This window comes from Marmota marmota, unplaced genomic scaffold (genome assembly GCF_001458135.2).
Source record: "Marmota marmota marmota unplaced genomic scaffold, marMar, whole genome shotgun sequence".
In the NCBI taxonomy this organism is placed as follows: Eukaryota; Metazoa; Chordata; class Mammalia; order Rodentia; family Sciuridae; genus Marmota; species Marmota marmota.
Genome location: NW_025999977.1, coordinates 40,005,497 through 40,030,136, shown reverse-complemented (window position 1 = coordinate 40,030,136; position 24,640 = coordinate 40,005,497). Strand labels below are relative to the sequence as shown.

At 41.6% G+C, this 24,640-nt stretch overlaps 1 protein-coding gene and 1 non-coding gene across 2 annotated transcripts; one reads left to right on the top strand and one right to left on the bottom strand.

Annotated features, from left to right (window-relative positions):
• Positions 1–513: 513 nt before the first annotated feature.
• Gtf3c2 (general transcription factor IIIC subunit 2) lies at positions 514–23,549 on the bottom strand. The gene is made up of 20 exons (XM_015479858.2): positions 23,267–23,549; positions 13,751–13,836; positions 12,970–13,237; positions 12,485–12,806; positions 11,438–11,720; positions 9,907–10,001; positions 9,380–9,457; positions 9,139–9,237; positions 8,429–8,656; positions 8,172–8,283; positions 7,848–7,956; positions 6,720–6,745; positions 6,406–6,535; positions 3,877–4,021; positions 3,619–3,780; positions 3,337–3,424; positions 2,961–3,089; positions 2,105–2,257; positions 1,846–1,953; positions 514–1,546 (listed from the first exon to the last, which is right to left on the bottom strand). Exons 3-20 carry the CDS (start codon positions 13,211–13,213, stop codon positions 1,328–1,330), a joined length of 2,730 nt encoding a protein of 909 aa, XP_015335344.1. The 5' UTR covers positions 13,214–13,237; positions 13,751–13,836; positions 23,267–23,549; the 3' UTR covers positions 514–1,327.
• On the top strand, positions 12,206–12,274 carry Trnaa-agc. Its single transcript has one exon. It is a non-coding gene; the product is annotated as a tRNA-Ala (tRNA).
• Positions 23,550–24,640: the final 1,091 nt, after the last annotated feature.

Genomic DNA, 24,640 nt, shown 5'->3' with positions numbered 1-24,640 from the left:
TGCTAAGGAACCTGGGTTTTCTGTTTTTCTTTTGTATAGGACAGGGACTGAATTACTCACTTGATTGCCTTCTTAAAGGTTTTCTGATATATGATAAATTGACTAAATTAAACAGGAAGAAATTTGTTCCCAGATATATGACCAGTTTGGAGCATCAGAGGTCTTTGTTTCAGGAAGACACTAAGCTCTACTCCTTCCAACAGGCTTCCCCCTCCCCATTCCTTTAGGTCATCTAACTACTTCCCTCCAAACCACAGCCATTATTCCTATGCATCTTAAGTCTATGGTTTTCCTATTCTACCTTGCAGGGATCAATTTGTGCTTAGGAGGCAATATCATAGTCACTACAAGTCTACAGTATCCCACAAGAGGACTCAATATCAAGATAATACATTACTGTACTTATTATGTTCTAAACACTTCCTATACGTAAAGTTTAAATAAACGTTTTTAATAAGTCAACAATGTGACCATATCATGAAGGATCAAGAATCATGACGTGTAAAAGAATGGTTGAAATAACTGAAGATATTTAATCTAGAGGAAAAATACTTGGGAAACACATGATAGCTATTGTTAAATACTTAAAAGGGCAATCACAGGGAAGAATGTCTAGATTTCCTAATACCCATAAGTAAAATTAATAAGAGGTATACTCTGACTTGATATAAAGGAAGATTTTTAAAACACGACTGTCTAGGAGTGTTCAAGTAGGGTCAAGTGACCAATGATCAGGAATATTTCATAAGCAGGAGCAAGTAAGAGCTAAGCCACTGTTCTACTGGTAGGGTGTTTGTGGTGTTCTCCAGTTAAAGAAGTACTATGAGCAGCTTCAGTCCAATAAATTACTGTCACTCCTCTTGGGCTTGTGTGTTGGTTACTCTAAAGAGGAAGTTTGGGAAGGCAGTAACATTGGATCCTTGAAGACAGACAGAAGCCTTCATGCAGATAAGTCTTTGTGATTCTCCAAACACCCACTCACAGTGGTCTCAAAAACACCCAGTACCTTTACTTAGCTTTACCCACTTCACAATATGCTCAATATGAGCAATTGGACTCCCAAGCCTATGTTAGGCCTGAGTGTTACTTGTGAGCCATAGTTTTAGGCTTAAAAGCCTTTGTGGGGGGAGAGCCCCCCTGCCCGCAGGGGACTGTGACCATAGAAGTCAGTAGAAGGAGAGGGATCTAAGGAGTCCTGGGGAAGCAGTACTAAAGGTCCAGTCCTAGTGCCATCACTGTCCAGGAAGGCCCCAGTTCCTATGGCTCTGCGCATGGAGGCCATTTGTTCTTGGCAGATTTCATTCCAAGGGTCCTGTGTGGACTAAGACTAAGGATTGGACAGAAGGCGATGACTGGCTGGAGGGAAGCTGGGCCCTTTAGTTGGGGAGGATGATTGGAACATAGCACTGAAGTGTGCTCGGCTTTCAAGCTGCATACGGTGGCCCAGTGGGGAGGTGAGTCCACGGACAAAATGGATCCGAACCAGCCCTGACTGCCCCCCAGATACCAGCCATCCATAGGAGTCCAGGTTTGGGCTGAAACGTACCTATAAGAATAGAAAACAAGAGAGAGGCTCACAGGTGATGTTTTAGGGCAACTCTTAGCTCTGTAAGCAAAAAAAAAAAAAAGTCACAATCTGAGAAGGCAGGACTATAATGGGGTGAGAGAGGTAGGAATAAGAAGCCAATGAATGAGGTATGTCTACTATATTCCAGAGGAGGTTGCCAAAGCTACTTCTCCTCATTAACCATCTATATTGCCTTTTTATTTCCCATTTCATTGATCACAGACCCAAAGTTGGGGAAGAATGAGTGGAGGGTGGGGAAGATAAGACAAGGTTCTTACCTTATGAATAGCCTCTAGCTGCAACCTGTCCAGGCACAGCTGAGAATGCCCTTCTCCTTCCTGCATGCGCAGCATTGGTTCTCTATGGAGCAAATTGTGGAAGGAACCCTGGGGATGGAAGTGGGACAGGAGAGAGAAAGCAAGCAGCTCCTTAATTTTGCATGTTTGTGATGGAACTCCTTAGGATTTCCTATTATACAAGGACTAAAGTTTTCTACCTTTTCTAATACTACACCCTATTTTCCTGGACTTGACTTACCAAATCTGTGTCTTGAAAGAGCAAGTAGTGATGGTTGACAGTTTCAGCATAAGTTCGAGCTGTGGGAGGATTGGGGACCCCAGATAAAGCAGAAGAGTGGTCTTGACCTTCAGGACTGTCCTGATATGGCATCAGATCAGCTTTATATATAGGCTAAAAAGGAGACCATAAGATTAAGTTGTATAATGCTGAAGACAGAGCTGGCAGCAGTGGCACATGCCCATAATCCCAGCTACTCAGGAGGCTGAGGCAGGAGGACTACCAAATTTGAGGCTAGCCTGATCAACCTGAAGAGACCCTGTCTCAAAATCTAAAAATTTAAAAAAGGGCTGTGAAGTAGTTCAGTGGTAGAGTGCTTATTTAGCATGTGTGAGGGCCTGGGCTCAATTCCCTGTACCAAAAAAACAAAACCCCCAAAAATCTGAAGATAGAACAAAAGTAGAGGAAATTGGTTTGAGGCAGGAAAGTCTTAATAATGGAAAAAAGTAGTATGTTTAAATATATGCTCAAAAATAAATAAATAAATAAATAAATGCTCAGCTGAAATAGAATAAAAAAGATTAGGGCTGGGGTTGTGGCTCAGCGGTAGAGCGCTCAGCCTAGCACGTGCGAGGCCCTGGGTTCAATCCTCAGCACCACATAAAAATAAACAAACAAAATAAAGATATTGTGTCCAGCTACAATTAAATAATAAATATTAAAAAAAAAAAAGATTGAACATAATTCTGTGCCAAGACTTTCAGGGACAATGTCAGGGCTTGGAGACTAAGTACTAATTTGTATTCTACAAGGAATTGGGAGGGCAAGTGGTTAAGATCCAACAGACGGTGTTGCTGTTAGATGTTCATATACGTACAAATCTTCGCTCTGCAGGTCGCTTGACATTTATTGGGTTCGATGCCATATCAGGCAATATAGCCGCAATGAGTTCCCCAGATATATCTCCTGCAGCTATTGTCCCAAGCCAGTCAGATCCTGAAAGACTCTAATAAGAAGAGACAAATTTCATTAACTTACTCATTTCTATGAACTGATAATAAGTCTACAGTCAGAGGACAGAGAGAATGCAGAAACAAAACTGAGTTTACCATAACCCATGTCCCTGATGATACAGTTGCCATATATCTGAATTCTCCTTCTCCCCAAAACCATTGTCACTTCCTGACTACCACTAAGGAATAATAATAATGACTATCCTTCTGTGTAATGAAGACTGCAGAAGACAGGCTCACCCAAACAGTGCCTTTTCGAGGAGCTGTGAAGTAGGCCTTGAAGCCAAGATAACCAGCATCAATATAATGAATTCCACAAAGTCCATAACTGTATGAGAAAGAGAAATAAAATAAAACCTTCCTTTTTTAAGATTAGATTAATATCTTCTCAATTCCTTCCCAAAATCAAACTGCCTCAGCAAACCAGCTCAACGTATCTCTCCCCACAACAATCTTGCATGCCATGCAGCCCAACCCTTAGGGTCTGGCCCCAGAGTTCTTCCTATCTCCATCTTGCCGTACGAGGCATAGCAGTTGTCCTGAGCCACAGTGACACCATTGTAGGGGACCAGCCAGGCTAGCTCTGTACTCAAGAAGCGCTTGATAGAATTTATTGGTTCATAAGGTCGTCGAAGGTCCCAGAATTTGATTTTCCGATCACTTCCCGCGGAGACTAGGAAATGACTGTAAAGATGGGAGAAAATCAAAGCTAAACAAACCTGGAAGAGTTAGCCTGCCACAGTTTTCATCTTCCCCCTCCACAGATCTTCTATTCTATACCTGTTAGCTTTGCACCACTGAAGTGTACGTACAGCTTGGTCATGGGCTAGGAAACACTGGAAGGGGTAGAGCTTTAAGGAGCCATCAGAGAGCCGTATCCGCTGAAGGGGCGAGTTAGTGGGAAGGTTCCAGAAAACCACCATGCCTGAAGTAGGAATAGAATGGGTAGGCATTAAAGGCACTTTCTCACTACTTTGTTCTAATTTCTTTCTCTGGGGTCCTAGGACCCTGGTCCTCTAACCTCAGATGCAAACTGCAATGGAAGAATGTAAGGATCATAATAAGCTATTCAATACACCCCTCTATGGTTTTAAGACTCAGTCTGACATTTTTGTTGCAATTTTCATCGACAAAAAGTAATAGCATAGCCTGGAATCTGCAGTTGAGAGATAGGCTGAATGTTCTTAATAACTCTACTGCCTATTAAATCAAAGTAAAGAGTTTTTTTTTTTTTTTGGTTGTAACTAGACACAATATCTTTATTTTATTTATTTATTTTTTTATGTGGTGCTGAGGATCGAACCCAGGGCCTCCCACGTGCTAGGCAAGGACTCTACTGCTGAGCCACAATCCCAGCCCCAAGAGATTTTCTTTAAAAGAAGCATAAATACTCTAGGAAAGGGTTGGTATATTAGAGCTCAGGGGTCAAATACAGCCGGCTGCCTGCCTGTTTTCCCTAACAGTTTTTTTTTCTTTTTTTAAATATTTTTAGTTTTTAGTTGTAGTAGTTGCACACAATATATTTATTTATTTATTTATTTTTATGTGGTACTGAGGATTGAACCCAGGGCCTTATATGTGGTAAGTGAGCGCTCTACCGCTGAGTCACAATCCTAGCCCCTTCCCGAACAGTTTTACTAGAACAGTCACACCCATTAATATACCCAATGTCTATGGCTGATTCCATGTTATAATTTGCAGAGTTGAGTTTCTACAATGGTCAGCCTGTTTACAAAGCCTAAAATTATTACTACCTGAGTCTTTACAGAAAATATCTGCCAGCCAGGCATGGTGGTGCATGCCTGTAATCCCAGCAACTTGGGAGGCTGAGGCAGGAGGACAGCAAGTTCAAGGCCAGCCTTAGTAACTTAGCAACCAAGAGCCTATCTCAAAATAAAAGATAAAGAGCTGGGACTGTAGCTCAGTGGCAGAGTGCCCTGGGTTCAATCCCCAGGAGATATATATATGTATATATATATATAAAACATATATATGTATATATACACATATATGTATATATATACACGTTTATATATATACATATATACATATATATACATATATGTATATATGAAAATTATCTGCCAACTCTGGTCTAAAACAAGAATAGACAAGGAGACAAAAGCAACAAAATGTGGAGGGAAAGAAAACAAATAGACAAACAGAAACTAATTTGGCAGACCCCAAATAAGCTGACCCTTGACAATGCTGGCAAAGGAAAAGGTACTCAAAAGTATAACTCTGATAAAAATAAAAGACAAAGAAATAAAAATCGTGAAAATAAAAACTGAGAAAAATATTGGTAATTAAAACCCATTTTATATGTAAACTCAGGGAATGTAGCACCCATGAATCTTTCTCAAGAAAAAATTGACAGTGATTTATAGGTAAGTAATAAAAATAATTCAGTAATGACAGGGAGACAATCATTAAATCACTTAGGAATTAAGATACAGAATAGCATGAAGCAAGTTCATTAACAACTTAAGAATACTTTCACAGAAGAAAAACAGAAGATGGAAAGAGGGATAGTAAAGGAAGTTCAGTGCTAATTTTCTTATCTTCCTAGAAGAAAGTATACTGAGGATGTCTGAATAGGAAATTGTTATTTAGAAACAGCTAATAATTCCAACTTAATGTTATTCATCATCTTTTTTCTTCTTTTTTATTTTTATTTTTTTGATACTGGGGATTGACCCCAGGGTGCTTAACCACTGAGCCACATCCTCAGCCCTTTTTACATTTTACTTTGAGACTTGCTAAACTGCTGAGGCTGGCTTTGAACTCTCCATCTTCCTACCTCAGACCTCCAAGTTGCTGGGATTACAGCTATGTGCCACTGTGCCCAGTATTTTTTTATTTTTTATTTTTAATCTTAAAAATAACTTTGAGGAACTAATGTCTCCTGTGGTGAAGAAAGATTTATTAGGAGTTAGCTAATCTTTCAGCTCAATTTCAGTGTCTTTTTTAAAATAAACTGTAGTTAAATTTAATACCTTCAAATTTAAAGTAGCTTATATAGTATGAGCTCATTTTTTATAAAATCGTCTTTCTTTTAATCTTTGTATATGCATAAAGAACTGTATGAAATTATGTTCATCTACTCTTATTTTTTTCTGATTAGAAAAATTCTATTCAAAAATGTATCTCTCTCTTTTTTTACATTTCTTGAATATTTGTAATTATACAAAAAAATGCCCAGTTCTGAACCAAAAAGCAAGCATATATGACAAATTTAAAGAGCAATAGCACGCGCGTGTGCGCTCTCTCTCTCTCTCTCTCTCTATATATATATATATTTTTTTTTACCATTATAATATCCAGCAGCCAGGTGGTGGTGGGGCCTGGTGGGCATCCAGGCCAGGCTAAGGCACTGACCACACTCAGAGGGATCTGAAGCTTGCATAGATCCCACCTGAAGGGTTGCCACACATTGTACCTGAAGGGACAGAAGAGAATGGGATTAGGGTTAGGGGTACCTACTGTTTATAACAAGGGCTCAAATTAGTGTTTAATTTAGCAGGAGGGGGTACTTTTCAGAAATAGGGGACACACTGTGGAATTAATAAGATAAGGCTTTAAGAAGATGGAGTTTCAGCTAAGGTAGCAGGTTCCTTACTCACCTTATAGATGGCGGGCTTCATCGCATCTGTGAGGGAAGAAGAGCAGTAGCTGATGCTTTGGATCCACAAGTCTGAGCTTCTACTCAAGCCTTGCTCTGAGATCAGGACCCCATCCATGCTTTGGACAATGACCTTCCCACATCATTTATTCAGAAATTTCTTTTCCCACCATCAACTTTCTGACCCTACCTCCATCTGCCCCCATCTTCTTTCTTTCTTTCTTTCTTTACAGTTGACAGTACCTTTCCTCCTATCAAAACCATAATCCTTCCACTCTGGTCTCATCCTCTCTCACCATTTCCAGAACTTTGCTCATTTGGTTATTCTTCCTTTCTTCTGCATTATCCACTTGCTCTCCACCTACTGGGTCATTCCCAGATTCCCATGTAAATGCCCTATAGCCTCTTCTATAAATAAATAGACAAAACTTTCTTTTACCCTTTAATCACCCCAGCCAGCACTCTCAATTTTTTGTTCCCCTTCATAGTCAAATTTCCTAAAGGAATCGTCTACAATGACTATCTTCATTTACTCACTTTATATTTCCTCCTCAACCCACTTCTCTACCAGACCAACAAATATGGGACCTTCTCAGGGCTCAAACCTAGGTGCCTTCTTCTTTAAATACTCAGTACTATTGAAATACAAATACAAGCTATCTTTCCTTGACCTATTCCTCTGCTTTCTCAGCTTTAACTCTAATTCTTTCCCTCTCCTCACAGTCAAAACCAGGCTGTGCATGTGTACGTGTGGGAAGTGGGTGGTAGTGGTGAGGGCAGGAGGGATGAAGTCAGAGGGGAGATGAGCCCCATCTGTCAGCCTCAGCTTTTAGCAGCTCTTTACACAGCCAATTAGGGGATGAAGCAAAAGGGGGAATAGCCTAAGGATAAAGAAGAATAGCTTAGAGGGTAAGAGAGGAGCTAATGTGCTAAAAGACTGCAGTTACGAGCCTGAAAAAGGAAAAGCAAGCTCAAGAACAAATGAGAAGTCACAGTGGGGGTTTGGACATGAGTAAGTAAGACTTTGTGCTAGAGACTGAACCCAGAGGAGTTTCAGGGGAAGTGGGTATGCCCTATGAAGCTCTGGCCATTGCTACTGCAGCCCCATTCTCCTTGCTGAATTACTTACCTGGGGGTTGCTGAGCCAGCAGGGCCTCAGGATGCGGCAGACTGAATAGCAGCACCTTCCCATCTGAGCAGGCAAGAGCCAAGAGACCCAACCGAGGCAGGAGAGGAGCCTAGAGGGCAAGATCAGATCTGTGCTGAGGCTTGCTGCCTTCAGGAGCCTCTCAGAAAACTTTTGAGGTTCTGGTCCCTGGGATACGACACAGAGTTGCTGGAAAAACACTGTCTACCACACTCCAACCTTCTTTCCTCCAATGCTGAGAACTCCCAGAGTCCCTATTTCCTAGCTACAAGTCCCATGGCCAACTCATAGTCAACTGGGAAGTACCTTTCGAAGGGTGCCTGGAAGTTCCCATGCTCCACTGGGGCAGAATTTGAGGTCCCAGATACAGCCGTGATCACAAGCAATCCCATAGACAAAGTGGGCCCTGTTGCCAGGACTGGAGAGAGAAAGCACGTGGAGACAGTAGGTAGGAAGGAGGGGCCTAAGGCTGCCAGAGCTGTTTGAGCCCAATTCAAGCCCTCCCTCCATCCTTCTCTCTCCCTCACATACCCACCCATGGCAGTGTCCCAGCCCCACCTCACCAGCTTTCTTGCTGCAAAGTCCCAAGGCCCCAGAGCTGCAGCAACCCAGGGCCTGAATGAAGCTGACTCAGTGGGTGTGTCTCATTCATATCAGGGCTTGAGAAAAGGGCAACATATTGCGAAGCTGCTGACCCCTCTGGCACTGGGCACCAGTCTAGAGCCCAAAGTGGTCCCCCTGTGAAGAAGGACACATCCCAGCGCTCTGGATGTGCTGTGATTGAGCTAAATCTAGAGAAAAGTCAAAGAGAGAATGGAGAAAAAAGTTAATAAAAGGTAATGACAATAGAATGGGAGCTCTACCTGGAGTATGACCTGGCTTAAGCAAGGACCTGAAAATCAAGAAGGTAAGCACAGTACTTAGCTACCACTTGTACCTCCCTCCTTTCTTTCCCAAACTCTTTATAGATCTAGCTCATCTTCAAAGATGAGAGGCTGTTGATTCTGGTTTACTGCAATGTTCTGTCAAGGACTGAATACTTGTGACCTTGTAAGCTGGCTTGACTCTAAGTCTCCTTAGCTTCTCTCAGTCTGGCTGGCAGCACTGAGCACTAGAAATTAGACAAGATTGATCAGCTCCAGCTAGAACCTCTATTCTTAGGACCAAGTAGACCAACTTCAGGGAAAGGGAAGGGCTAATGTGTCATCCCTTTCAAAAATTTATCTTCCCTGTTTCCCAAGAATCAGAAAAAAGGTTGAGCTGCAATCATCACCTGTTTATTCGGTACAGTGTGCCATCCTCAGGAAGCCCTTCACGTTGTACAGAAAATAGCGGAGACTTCTCCTCCTGGGGCAAGTAGGGAGCTGCCTCACTGGGGCAAGACAAAGGAAAGAGCCTGAATTTGGATGAGTTTCACCCATCCCAGGATTCCCACCATAAACCTAGAATCCTCACTCTTCTGTCTCCAGTCCTTGTCACTCCTCCTAGGCTTCAGAAATGTCACTTCAACTTACAGTTCAGATAACAAGTGCCACTTCCAGGCTAGAGGAATCCATTCAGCAAACTCCCACAATGAATGTTTCTGTTCTCGGCTGGTGAGAGAGAGAAGTATCAGTGGAGGAAGAGAGAGATTCTCTAGCAGCAACTCTAACACAACTTTCTTAGGATCAGAAATGATCTGTTGTCTGTACTGTCCAATATGCTAGCTGCTAGGGGCAAGTGGCTACTGGGCCCTTGAAATGTGTCCAGTGCAACTAAGAATTGTAACTTTCCAATTCATTTTGTTTATTTATTTTTTTGTGGTGCTGGGGATCTAACCCAAGGCTTCATGTATGCTAACCAAGTATTCTACCACTGAATTACACTCCTGGCCCCTCATTTCATTTTAATTGAAGAGCTCTAGAGCTCTTGCCTTTGTAGTAGTGCTTTTTGGTAATGAATATCATCACCATGCTCTGCCCATGAATGCTTCTATCTTTTTAGATCATCTTTGCATTCCTCTGTCACCCCTCCCCCCACAGCCTCTGTCCCCAAGTCTCACAGGTCCTTGGTGAGATGGAGGCACTTCCAAACAGGGGCCATGATGTAATTGGGTAAGCCATTGGGAGCCACTCCCCGGCAGTGTGGCTTCTGCTTCTGAGGATGAAATGGGAGAAAAATTAAAGGGAGAGAATTTTCTAAGCTAGAAAAAGTCCCAGAAGGCAACTTTCTTTCCTAATTTTTGCTTTCCTGGCATTAAATACCCCACAACCACTGCCCTATCAGCATCTTAAAAGATTTGTGTTTCAACCATTAAAGGGACTTCTCCACTTCTGCTCCTACTCCTCTATTAGAACTGCATGTTGTGCTGTCTATTGTCTGTTCATCTTCCTTATCATCTCCAAGGCATTTGGATTCAGAGGACTCCCATATACTTCTTTTTTTTTTTTTTTTTAAAGAGAGAGAGAGTCGAGAGAGAGAGAGAGAGAGAGAGAGAGAGAGAGAGAGAGAGAGAAACTTTAGTATTTATTTATTTATTTTTTTAGTTCTCGGCGGACACAACATCTTTGTTTGTATGTGGTGCTGAGGATCGAACCCAGGCCGCACGCATGCCAGGCAAGCGCGCTACCGCTTGAGCCACATCCCCAGCCCCCATATACTTCTTAAAACCTTTGCTCCATGGGACAGTCACCCCCTATTCCCTCCACCTCTCTAATATATTCTTTTTAGGCTCTTCCTCCTCTGATGGAACTGGCCATTGAGGGTATTCTCTATATACATACTCTTGGAAACTTATCTCATGTTCCAGGGCTTAGATTCACCTTTATGTCTAATTATAAAGTTTACATCTCAGTAAACATAAAATTGGCTCAGACCCAAGTTTTCTATAAGTTCTAGATCTATATGATATTGGGGTAAGCCATATTAGCCTGCAGCAAAAGAAAAATCAGTAATCAGTTAACAAAGTTCTTGTCTTTCCACATACACAACTGAATACTCTTGAGGCCACTGAATTGTACATTTTTCAGTGGTTAAAATGTTAAGTTTTTTCTTATGTATATTTTACCACAATTAAAAAACAAACAAAACTCAGCATTATTGTTGGCTCCTACCAATTTTAATCCTATTATCCTCTCTAGTTTGATCTCCCTTAAAATTTTATCCAGGCCCTATCCTTCAGCTGCAATATATTTATGGGAAAACCATTATTTCTGACAAGTTTGTATTCACCCTTCAAGACCCACCTCATTATCATTCTTCTATGAAACCTAAACAGTTCATCACCCTCCCACTATATGCCTAAATCATTTTGTTCACTCCTGGTATAGCACGCACTGTAGCACTGTACTGCAAACCTTGTGAGACAGGGCTCTCATTCATGTCTATGCTTCCTAGCAGACAATATTCAGTTAAAAATAAACAATCTTGCTTACTATACCCCTTGTCCTATAATCTTACTAATAGCTCAAAGGACTTCCTAATAGTCCCTTTTCTTACCTATCTTGTCCAACATAATTACTATCCTTTTAGGTATCTGGCTAACCCCTTAAAAATCCTATTCTCCCATTCACTTTCTTGTCCATTCAGGTTACCCCTGAAGTGGATCCTCGTGGGTTGCTTCGGGGTGCCACAGGCTCAGGGTCAGATGAACTCTCACTTGGAGCCTCACTTTCTTCCCCCTCTTCAGCCTCAACCTGGAGCACAAAGTCTTCATCCTGTGCAGCAGTATTCTCCTCTCCACCTTGACAGATTGCCTGCTGCTGGCTCTTCTTCGGTTTGGTAGGGCTGCCCACTTTGGGGCTCTTAGGACAGGAGACTGAAGCAGGCAGGGCTGAAGAGAGTTCTTCAGCCAGTTCCTGAAGATACAGAAGTGCCCTGTGGGATAGGGCAGAGTCAAAGCCATTCTTGTAAACACTTAACTGAGAACCCAGAAATCCAGACCTGGTTGATTCTTATCTCACTGGATCCTCCCAGTAACACTATGAGGCTGCTATTAATTTCCCTTTCCATGTTGACAGATGAAGAAACAGTAACTCAGGAAAATTAAGTGACTTGGCAGAAAAAAGTCAGATAACAAATGTAGAATCTTAACTCAGATCTTCCAAGCCCAAATCCAGCGCACTTTTCATCTACTACAGTCAAAGAATATTTAGGGCATTGGGAAAGAAAGGAAGGGCACATAAATAATGAAATAAGCTGGGTGGTAAACAGCAATGAAGAACTGGGTGAAGTCTGTGAAAAAAAAAATGTGATGGAGTACAAGGTACAGAAAGAAGCCTCTTGAATTAAAAGAAAAAAAAAAAAGAAATCAGCAAAAAAAGCTGCTGTGCTGAGAGCTAAAGGATTGCCCGTGGGCTGGGGTTGTGGCTCAGTGGTAGAGCGCTCGCCTAGCACGTGCGAGGCCCTGGGTTCGATCCTCAGCATAAATAAATAAAATAAAGGTATTGTGTCCAACTACAGCTAAAAAATAAATTAAAAAAAAAAAAAAGGATTGTCCATATTCCTATATCCCCGAGTTTAGGTACCACCCCTGCTTACCTGATACCTACTCATAGTCTTCCCATCTCTCCAACATCTGTCCCATTCCTATCCCTTCAATCATTACCCCCCTCCACCAAGCTGTTCCCCACAATCCTTACACTTGGGCAGCCCTTCGGCGGGGTCGTTCCCCAGAAGGGGTCTCAAAGTCCTCAGGGGGCCTCTTTGAAGGTGGAGACTCTGGCTGATCTAGGCCTTTTGACAACTTCAGCAGTAGCAGGTCTCCTTTGGACTTCTGACTTCTTTTCTTAGGCATGGGGGCAGATAGAGGGTTGGATTGATCTAAGAGACCGGGAACCAGAGGGGCTGATGGAAGTTTACGCTGTTGGGGCCTTTTGGGGCCTTTTCGTGTCCTACTACCTCTCTTCCGGGCAGGCTTTGAGGCCCTAGGCTTTGAGACCTTTGACATCTCTGAAGAAAGATCTGTAGAGAAGAATATGGGTTTGTGAGATGAGACCAGAACTCAAACCTCTTTGGAATAGATTATACTGCACTCAGATTTGTAAAATCCTATGAGCTCAAGCTGCTCTCTTTCATCTTAAGCTAAGTATAGGGAGATGAAAAGATGAAAGGAAAAGGTACACACCTTGCTGTTCCAGTCTGGAGAGGCTCTCTGGCTCTGGAGGAAGACTCCTCTCATCAGGAGAATCCTCAAATCCAGGCAAAGAGGGAGGTAATGACATCTCTATGGAAGCCTCCACACTGGTAGCTTCTGAGGCCTTGACATCAAGCTGGTTTAGCACTTCTCGTCCAGGAGAGTCTACCACAGTCATGCTTCCCACGGGGCCGGCCTCCCCCAAGGCAACACAGCCGACCCCATAGGTATCCATCAGCACCCCCCAAAATGGCTGCACCTACATACAGAGACACACCAATGAGCAAAAGGCAAAAACTGTTTGTATAGTCTCAGATTTTTCTCTTTTCCTGCCCTTTATTCCCTTATCCCACAACTAGAAACCCAAGCTCCCTGATCATTCATTCATTCAACAATAATTACTAAGCATCTTCTATGGCAGGCACTGGTTATATGACAAGACAGACAAGGTCCCTGCCCTCATGGAACTTTCATTCTGGTGAAGCAAACAATAAACAGTCTACCATTTATCAGATGCTTACTATGTACCATATATAAGAGCTTTATATACATTATTTAATATAAAGCTCATACATTTTTCTGTAAGAACACTGCAGTGAATGCACAATTAATTAACCCCTCACCTTGAAAGCCAATAAAATGAAATATACATGCCCCACCAACCTCATGCCCAAATAGCAAGAAAATAATGATTATGCATCTAGGGAAGGGTAACAACTTTCTATAACAGACTACCAAGAATAGCTGCCACTCCAGGCACAGAGATACATACCTATAGTTCCAGCTACTTGGGAGGTTGAGACAGGAGGATTGCTTCAGCCCTGGAGTTCAGGGCTGGCCTAGGCAACAGAGCAAGACCTGTGTTTCATAAAGCAAAACAAACAAAAAGTGAAAAGGATAGCAGCCAGACACTATAAAACTTGGACCAAACTGAAGGATGATGCCTAGAGCTAACATCCATTTCTGTGAATACTAGTGAAGGTACAAATTCATTTGAGAATAAATAACAGTTCTCTGGAGTCTGGTTATCAATCTTTCACTTGAAATGGAGAAGGGGGTTAGATTAGGGAACAATTAAGGAACATCTTATTACATTAAAAGACCATTTCCACATCGAAGAATGAACTAAAACTAAATTTTCATAAATATTTTCTTTGAGCCCAGAAAATCAGATGTGCAACCATGGCCCAAAGTAGGCTAAGCAGAGGGAGGTAATGACACTGACCACCAAACCAAAAACGTGAGCAACACAGAACTTTGCAGAGGTCCAGTTTTTTGGCAAGAATAACTTGCTTGCCTGTGACAAAAGGAGACATATAGTTTAGCTACATATGGACCTATGGACAGTCCTAAATGATGTACATAAATGATATACCTAAATGATGAAGAATTCATCACCAGTAGAAAGTACAATATAAAGTTCCTATTTGTCTCCTTTGAATAAGATAGTTTAAACAGATTGTAAACTATAACAATAGCTAACCCTCTAACTCAGCTGGTGAGGATATAAGGTAACACCATGTTCCAAAGATACTTTATAACAGTGTCAAGATACATACATACAGTGAGAATCAACTCATGTTGTAAGTAGAAGCCCTGACAGAACTAACCCATTCAAAATAAATAATTAGCAAAAAGGATCCAACTGAGACCTATGCACAGATCCTACAGAAAGAATTAAAAAAAAAAAAAAACACACACACACACAAATAAAGGTGAAAAGTACTCTTTTGAAGAACTGCTCAGGCAAACAAAACAATTTCCAACAAAAACTTCCATACTTTCAAAAAAACCCCACAAGACTATGGAATCCAAGAAAAGAAATCAAAGAAGAGATAAAAAAAAAAAAAAACGGAAATGTAAAAAGTAACCTGGCAACCAGGTGTGGTGGTGCAGGCCTGTAATCCCAGTGTCTCGGGAGGCTGAGGCAGGAGAATCATGAGTTCAAAGCCAGCCTCAGCAACGATGAGGTGTTAAGCAACTCAATGAGACCCTGTCTCTAAATAAAATACAAAATAGGGCTGAGGATGTGGCTCAGTGCTCAAGTATCCCTGAGTTCAATCCCCGATTCACCCCACCCCAAAAAGTGTTTCATTTGTAGAACTAAAAACAGAGTATAGTGGGCTAGGGATGTGGCTCAAGCGGTAGCGCGCTCGCCTGGCATGCGTGCGGCCCGGGTTCGATCCTCAGCACCACATACAAACAGAGATGTTGTGTCCGCCAAAAAACTAAAAATAAATAAATAAATATTAAAATTCTCACTAAAAAAAATAAAAAATAAAAACAGAGTATAGCATACAAACACATTTTTAAAATAAATAAATTATATACATATAAATTTTAAAATATAGATAGATATATCTTGGTTGTACTAGGGTTTGAACTCAGGGGTTCTCTATCACTGAGCTACATCCCTGCCCTTTTGTATTTTTGTTTTATTCGGAGACAAGATCTCATTAAGGGCTGAGGCAGAATCAGACTTGTGAACCTCCTGCCTTAGCTTCCCAAGTTGCTGGGATGAGGGTATCTGGCTCATAGTGTAATATATTGCTTCCAAAATACTTTGCCACAGAAAGCTCAATTCGTGTGTGTGTGTGTGTGTGTGTGTGTGTGTGTTTGCTGGGATTTGAATCCAGGGCCTTGTGCAAGCAAGGTAAGCACTCTACCAACTGAGCTATATCCCCAACCCAGGAACCTCAAAAATTTTTTTTTAAGATCACACAATAAAAGTCTGAAGACCATGCAAAAAAAGAACAGACGGGGAGGGGGGCATGTTGGCAGGAAGCAGAAACAAAGATGACAGAAGCAAAATTTTTTAAAAACACATGCATCATGATAATAAATATGTATCAGTAAGTTCATCCATTGAAGAATAAAGATTCAAATTGATTTAAAAAGCCAAATAACTATATGCTTTACATGATACATCCCAAACAAAAGAACTCAAAAAGGTAAAAGTAAAATGATAAAATTAAAATATATAGGGCAACTGGGCATGGTGGTGCACACCTGTAATCCCAGAGACTCAGGAGGCTGAGCAAGATCACAAGTTTGAGGCCAGTCTCAGTAACTTAGGGAGACCCTGTCTCAAATAAAAATAAAAAGGTCTAGGAATATAGCTCAGTGATAAAGTGCCTTGGTTTAACCCCCAGTACCAAAATAAAATAAAATAAAAAATATATGTGTGAGCCAGGTGCAGTGGCGCACACCTGTAATCTTAGCAGCTTGGGAGGCTGAGGCAGGAGGATCATGAGTTTAAAGCCAGCCTCAGCAAAAGTAAGGTGCTAAGCAGCTCAGTGGTTGAGTGCCCCTGAGTTTAATCCCTGGTGTCTACCACCCACACACACACACACACACACACACACCCACACCCAAATATCTGTGTATGTATGTATGTATACATAATATGTGTGTTTACATATACATTATATAGGGCAAATATAAGCATAGAGAAAACAGGAGTTTTGACGGTTAAATTCAATGGAAAAATATTAAATGGAAGAGAAAGTGGAATATTTTATAATGAACATAAATTCAAATCATATAAAAAGATAAAAATGTTACAAACATTAAATAACGTAACATTCAAATATATAAATCAATATCTTCAGAAACACACTAACAGCTTCTTTTAATTATTGACCAATCAAGTAGATAAGGACAGATAAAGATTAATAAAATAACCATTGACCTTTATATTGCTAAGGTTCAATTGCAAAGAACAGAATTCTTAGGGTGGGGCTGTAGCTCAGTGGTAGAGCGCTTGCCTAGCATGTGTGAGGTACTGGGTTCGATCCTCAGCACCACATAAAAATAAACAAATACAATAAAAATATTCTGTCCATTTACAATTACAAAAAATAAAAATAAAAAATAAAAAAGAACAGAATTCTCTCTAGTCTGTTCAAGCAGAAAAGGATTCAGTATAGTCTATCAGTGTCTTCTCAATACCTCTCCCAGTGCCACTTCTATACCAACAGTCTATTAAGTGGCTCACCTGCAGCTGCAGCAGCAACACCTACTCTAGATTTATTGAGTCAGAAACTCTGGATGGGGCCAGCACTTTGAGTTTTAACAAGTGCTTTAGGGGATTCTGATGCATGTGCATTTCCAAATCCCTTGCATAAGTGACCACTGGGACAGATGGGGGAAAACACTAAGGAACAGAAGTGCTTGTCAAATTGGAAAGTTGTTTTTACAGCTTTGGGTTAAAAAAACCAGACAGCCTTCCCTGTGCCGTGATGGGGAGCCACCTGCTGAACCAAAGCACTTGCCACAGCTGATGGCACCACAGACAAGCTGCCTCTACAATAACGAGAAAGTGACTAAATGAAGAAGCCACTTCTGTCTCACCCAGAACCAAGCACTGCCACAATCTGCACCAGCAAAATGCATGCCTCCTTAGCCTGCCTCTCCCTCCTCTAAACTCAGGTCCAAATCCAAGCTCACCAAGGACACATTTGTTTTGCAAATGATGAATCATATTCAGAATCTTGAATGCAAAAAAACTATAGGAAATACATTTCTAGGTTTCCAGGCTCTCAAGTGGAAGTTGTTCATTCTCTCAGATCCCATTTACTTCAAGGTAGAAAGCAGGATCAGTGTCTTCTCAATTCCTCTCCCAGTGCCACTTCTATACCAACAGTCTTCCCTCTCCTTTGAAACTCAAAACATTCAGCTAAACCACTGTTACTCACTCCACTATCACACCCTGAACTTCATCAGTACTCCATCTCTTAACCTTCAGAATCATCAAGATATCCCACTGGTGTGTGTGGGGTGGTCACAATCTCCCATCATTATACTAGACTACTACTACAATATCTATTCTTCAACTCTATCAAGACACAATCCCTTATCTCTCCAGTTTCTCCCTAGGTCTGCCAGATCCAATCTAGCTTAAATCCCTTCATTTCAATCAGATTCTTATTGATATTAAGAATTTCGTTTCTTTTTGTCTTTTTATCCCATAGAACTAGAAAAATTCAAGCCCTGGATGAGCCAAATCATCCTTTTTTCTCCATTTATACACCTCAGGCATTGGGTATTAGCAACCCCACTTTCTCTCATCAGTTCCCGTATGTACTCTCCTCAATTCTGATTCCCTGGTTTTCTGCAGATGATGTTGCTTCTGATTTCTGAACAAACATCAGATGGAAAATACTTCCATGTCCTAAGTAATCTAATACTTCCTACACCTGATGTGCTCATCCCACTTGTGTTCTAGCCCTATTTCTCCACCCCCAAAGGAAACTTGAGTTAGTTTATCCTCTTCCTTTCCACTGGTTCCTTCCAAACAATGTTTAAGGATGTTTATGACTCTCAACTTACCACACACAAAAAGCTATCTTCAAAACATATTCCTCCCAACTAATATCCCTCACCTCCCTCTCTCAAACTTTTTTTTTTGGGGGGGGCAGGGAGTACAAGGGATGGAACTCAGGGGCACTCAACTACTGAGCCACATCCCCAGTCCTATTTTGTATTTTATTTAGAGATAGGGTTTCACTAAGTTGCTTAGCACCTCACCGTTGCTGAGGCTGGCTTTGAACTTGTGATCCTCCTGTCTCAGCCTCCCAAGCTGTTGGGATTACAGGCATGCGCCACCATGCCCAGCTTCAGCCAAACCTTTTCTTTTCTTTTTTTTTTTTTTAGTTGTTAATGGACTTTTATTTTATTTGCTTATTTATATGTGGTGCTGGAAATTGAACGCAGTGCCTCACACCTACAAGGCGAGCACTCTACCACTGAGCTACAACTCCAGCCCCTAACCAAACTTTTAAGTTGACTGTCCTTGGCACTTTAATTTCCCTGCTTTATCCTAAGTAGGCTATTGCCCCTAGCTCATCACTAAAGCAAAAATTGTCAATAATTATTGTATCATTCATCCAATGAACACTTCTTGGCCTCTTTAACTTGACCTCAGCAACATTGACTGACTACTTAACATTTCTTTCTTGAAACAGTTTCCTTCCCTCTTCTTTTTCTCCTCCCCCAGCCCTTCTTTTCTTTCCTTTTCCAGTCTTGCTGAGTTGCCAAGCTGACCACCTGGCAGCCAACTCCTAGGCTCAAACGATCCTCCTTGCCTAAATCTCCTGAGTATATGAGGTTACTGGCATGTACCACAATGCCAGGCCACCAGTCTCTTTTCCTTTGAAACAATTCAAGAAGAGCTACCTTCCAGATTTTTACACATTTTCCTCAATCTTTTAAAGTTGCTTCATTCACACCTGTTTGGCAGCTTTTTTGTTTGTTTGCCAACTCACCTCTTTTGTTTTTTCAAAATATTCAATTAGGCTGATTTCTTTTTTAGAATTGTTTTTTTTTAACATTTATTTTTTAGAAGTAATTGAAAAAAAATGAAAAAAAAAAAAAAAAAAGAAGTAATTGAACACAATACCTTTATTTTATTTATTTTTATGTGGTGCTGAGGATCCAACCCAGGGCTTCCCACGTGCTAGAGCTCTCTACTGCTAAGCCACAACCCCAGTCCCTAGAATTGGTTTTTTACAAAACTTAATTGATACAAAATACTTATAAATTATATGTGTAAAATATAAAGAATAGCAACAAAGCAAACACCTATGTATCTACCATGTTTCAACTTAGTTTTAATAGAAACAATAACTTTTTCATACTAAAATTTCCTTAAAAGCCTGGTGTGGTAGTGGCAGAGTCCTGTAATTGAGAGGCTGAGGCAGGAGGATAGCAAGTTCAAAGCCAGCCTCAGCAACAGCAAGGCTAAGAAACTCAGTGAGACCCTGTCTCTATATAAAATACAAAATAGGGCTGGGATGTGGCTCAGTGGTTGAGTTCCCTTGAGTTCAATATCCCAGTCCAAAAAAAAATAATTAAAAGTCAAATATATTCAACATTTACATAAAGACAAATCATCTCATGCACAAGGCCCTGGGCTCAATCCCCAGCACCGCCGGAAAAAAAAAAAAGAGAGAGAGAGAGAGAGAGAGAGAGAGAGAGAGAGACATCATTTGACATTTTAAATAAAACCAATACAATGACTCTTGATAAGCATATAACTCTTTTACGGGCAGCAAAGTAACTAGGCAGTCAGGAGAAAAGTCCACAAGCTTCAGAGTGCCTTAGACATCTGTCTCTAGACTTTAGAGAGGAAATGGAATGAGAGTTACCAAAGGAAACTAGTTAAATGAAGGGCAGGTTTTTTTAAATATTTATTTTTTAGATATAGGTGGACACAATATCTCTGTTTTATTTTTATGTGGTGCTGAGGATCGAACCCAGTGCCTCACGCATGCTAGGCGAACGCTCTACCTCTGAGCCACAACCCCAGCCCCTGAAGGGCAGTTTTTAAAAAATAACAAAATAAGCCAGGCACAGTGGTACGTGCCTATAAAATCCGAGTGGTTCAGGAGGCTGAGGCAGGAGGATTTTGAGTTCAAAGCGAGTCTCAGCAACTTAGCGAGGCACTTAACAACTCAGCAAGACCCAGTCTCTAAATATAAAAAAGGGCTGAGGTTGTGGCTCAGTGGTTGAGCACCCCTGGCTTCAATCCTCATTAAAAACAAAAACAAACAAACAAACAAACAACAAAAAAAAAAACACCTATTTATACCTTAAAGATTTTCCATATGAATACATACACACTGATCTTTTTTTTTGTTTTTGGTACTGGAGCTTGGGATTGAACTCAGGGGCACTCAACCACTGAGCCATATCCCCAGCTCTTTTTTTTTTTTTTTAAATTTAGATATTAAAATATTAATTTAGGGCTGGAGTTGTGGCTCAATAGTGGAGCACTTGCCTAGTATGTATGAGGCACTGGATTTGATCCTCAGCACCACATAAAAATAAACAAAAAAATAAATAAATAAAGGCATGCTGTCCATCTACAACTACCAAAAAAAGAAAAAGAATATTTTTTAAAAAAGCTAACATTTGAAAAAAAAAAAAAAAAGAGAGAGAGAGAACCCACTTATATCCCACCACCAACTGTATATCAGTACCTATTTTATCACACCCTTGCCAATTCCCACCACCCCCCTCAGTACTGGGGATTGTACCAGCCCACTTACCACCTAGCTACATCTCCAGCCCACTTTATTTCTGATACAGGGTCTTGCTAAGCTGCCAAGGCTGTCCCTGAACTTGTGATTCCAATGCCTTGGTCTCCCCAGTTGCTGGGATTACAGGCATGAGCCACCATGATTAGCTTTGCCAATCTTCTTAGTGTTTAACAATCTGATAAGTTAAAGAATTCTTCCTTCTTGTAATTATTTGCATTGTTCTGATAATAACTGAGGTTAGCAACTGGTTATTTTTGTTTTTGGAACTGAAAATTAAACCCAGGATCTTGCACATGCTAGGCAAGTACTCTAGCTACCAATAAGCAATGCCCTTTTTATTTTATTTTGAGACAGAGTCTCACTAAGTTGCCCAGGCTGGCCTTGAACTTTCAATCCTCCTGCCTCCACATTCTGAGTAGCTGGGATTACAGTCATGTGCAACTATATGTAGTTAGAAACTTATTTTTACATGTTGGACATCTATATCTTTTATGAATCATCTGTACATATAAATTTACATACATTCCTATAGGATTGTCTTTTCCTTATTTATCTGTGAGGTGTTATTTATGCTGCGAATGTGTTCCTCCTGTATAATTTTTACTTTTAACTCTGTTTACATTACTTGCTAAACTGGTTTTCAGATTTTATGTGTTAAACTCCTCAATCATCTCTTTTATGATTTTTTAAAAATATTTTTATTTTTTTAGGTGTAAATGGACACAACACAATGCCTTTATTTTTATGGGGTGCTGAGGATCGAACCTGGGTCCCACCTTGCTAGGAGAGCACTCTACCAATGAGCCACAATCCCAACCCGATCTCTTTTATGATTTCTTTTTTTGTCTTTAAAAGGCATTTCCTACCTCACTGATACATTTTCTTCTAATTATTTGTCTAGTTTTGGATGTTACATGTGTCTTCTTAGTCCATCCAGAATTTTCATATAAAGGTGATAGGAGTATGAAACATTTATACTTTAAAGTTTCACAACAAAAAAGAGTTTTACCAATCTCATTCACTACTGTATCTGCAACTTGGTGGGGTAAATGCAATAATTGTCCCTTAACCTCTGTCAGTTGAATGACTGACTCCTCAACATTCTTCAGTTCTCATGAAGGCAGCAGTAGTGTGTTGTGTAATTTCCATTTATTATTTTACAATACAAATTTTGGACACACGGTAAAGGAAGAGATGTTTAGTCAATTCATAGCACAGTTTTTGCATCCCAACCTGTCTGGTTTTCTTGCTGCTCCAGGATGCCAAGCTGACCTTCCTTCCCCCCAGAGGAAAAAATAATTAGATAATACTGTACCTCAAGTATGGAAATTAAAACATACTAGTTTAATACACTGTTTCCCAAAGTATTCTTATGGTGCAACTGGTGGCATGCAAATTAACATTTTTGTTTTTTTTTAACTTGCATAGAAAACTGTAGCCCACGATTTCAGTACGTATTTAAAGTTTAAAAATAAACCAATTTAAATGAAACTGTTATGAAAACAACAGTACAGCTGATAAGGATGGCAAAAACAGTGATGTTGGCAAAGGAATGACTTCAATTTGAGTAAAAATACGCTGGGGCCAAGAGGTTTGGTCATATTTTACACTCCTCCAACAAAGTGAATTACTTATGGTGGGCTAAAGTCACCACCTGTGTTCCCCCCAGCAGACTGCAACTTGCCACAAAATAAAAGAACTAGACAGGGAAACATAACTGGCCCTTGGCTGCGCCAATGGGGTTACAGCGCGCGGGGCACAACCCCCGGGGTTAGAAAGAGCCTCCTCGAGCAAGAGGCTGAGATACCGCAGGAAGAAGCGACGGATTGCAGCCACCATAGAGGCCGCCTACATCCCGAGCCCTGGCCGTGGCAGTAGCTTTCGCCACCTGCCTGTGCGGGAGGAGAACCCTGATTTCCCTAAGACTTGAGGACTACTGTAGGTCCGCTAGTCCAATGGACGCGATGTAAGAAAGCAGAGGCTGGGACACGGGCTGCAGCGTTACGCACAAAGCGTGAGGAAAGGGCAAGACCCGGGGCTTGCAGAGATGGGGATGCTCGATGGCCACAGTGGGCAAGGAGGTAGGCATGGTGGCTTTCTGTAAGAGCGCAGAGGCCGGAGGGCGCGCTGCCGTGCGCAGGGGGAGAGTAGAGTCAGGACTTCGTCCTTAATACCCTAGTGCTACCGCAAAAGAATGGGAGGAGTAATCGCTGGGTCCCCCACACACCCCGCTGCGGTACACTCACCCCGCCAAAGTCCTTCCGGAAGTCCAAGTTCGAAGATGGCGCCGCCTGTCTGGTCGCGGTTTTATGACGAATCTCTTAGCGGCTCTCCCTCGCTACTACCCCCACCCCCCGTCCAGGCTCAAGGTAAACACGCGCGCTCAGCCAGGAGTTGGTGCCGGGCTAGGCTTTTCCTTAGACTTTGAGTTCCATAATGCAGCGCGCTGGTCGCCGAGTCCTCGGCGTGGGCGGGACTCCAGTGCATCTTCCGCCGCGCAGGGCCGCTGCAGAGCCTTCTGGGAATTGCAGGGACAAGGGCCTGCTCGGCGCCTGCGCAGCCGGGCGGGCTCCCACGCCGCCGAGCTTCGCGCCCGAGCACTGTATCCGCCCCTTCCGCACAGACTAACAGGCCTGTGACGCGAAGCACCCGGCTGCGTCTGAGAGTCCAACTGCAACCCTACACCGTCCGAGCCTGGACAGAAATGCGGAGAACAAGAGACCCTCGCCCCCGGCCGCCAGCGGATGAGTCTGGTTTCTACCACTAGTGAAGTCAGGGATGCACCCGAGACAGGAAGAAAATGAAAGGGGGCTAGGAAAGAGGAGTAAGAGCAGTGAAAAGTCAGGCCTGGGACAGGGACGCAGCTCGGTCTTGTGATTCAGAGGCTTTGCCCCACTCCCTCATTGAGTGGTGTAATGCCGTGGAAAAAGGTGTGCATCAAGTTTCTGTCCTTTCCAAAGGTATTTAAAGCCGCATAAATTTAACAGATCTCCACACACCCAGGAGAGAGCGCAGGAGATATCGACATGGACAGGAAGAAGTGGAGTCAGTCAAACTTTCTCTTCCCAAATAATGTCGCCAATTAAATTTCCTTCCTTGCACAAAACATTTAAGAAAAGTATGGGAGAAGCTGGGCACCATTGCTAATGCCTGTTGTCCCAGCTACTCTTGAGGTCAAAGAGGAGGATCGCTTGATCTAGGAATTTGGGGCCATTCTGGGCAAAGTAGCAAAACTGGTCTTATTAAAGAAACAAAAAATACTGCAGGTGTTAACTAAGATCTAAATAAGGAGACATCCGTTCTACTCCTGTTTCACTCTCTTAGAGGCCAACAGTCTTGAATGGGTGTCTTCTTTCTCTTAGGTGTTAGCTAGCTCTTAAACCCTTGTGTGATGGACAGCTCTGTTTCTAATATTTAATTCTATAATGAACAAATCTGTCTTTAAATCCCTGGTGCCTCAGATTTGGCTATCTTTGACTTAAACCATTGTGAAATCTTTTTAAAATGAATAATCATTTATTTTTAGAACAAAACAGTCATATGGCTAAAAATTCAAGATACAAAAGGGTATAAAGTGTCTTCAAACTGTCTCCAGCCACACAGGCATTTCTTATTATCTG

Coding starts and splice junctions, on each gene's coding strand:
- Gtf3c2 (XM_015479858.2), bottom strand. CDS start 13,213: ATGGATACCTATGGGGTCGGCTGTGTTGCCTTGGGGGAGGCCGGCCCC. Junction 12,807..12,969: donor CTCCAGACTGGAACAGCAAG/GTGTGTACCTTT, acceptor TCTTCTCTACAG/ATCTTTCTTCAGAGATGTCA. Junction 3,090..3,336: donor CTCGAAAAGGCACTGTTTGG/GTGAGCCTGTCT, acceptor TCTTCTTATTAG/AGTCTTTCAGGATCTGACTG.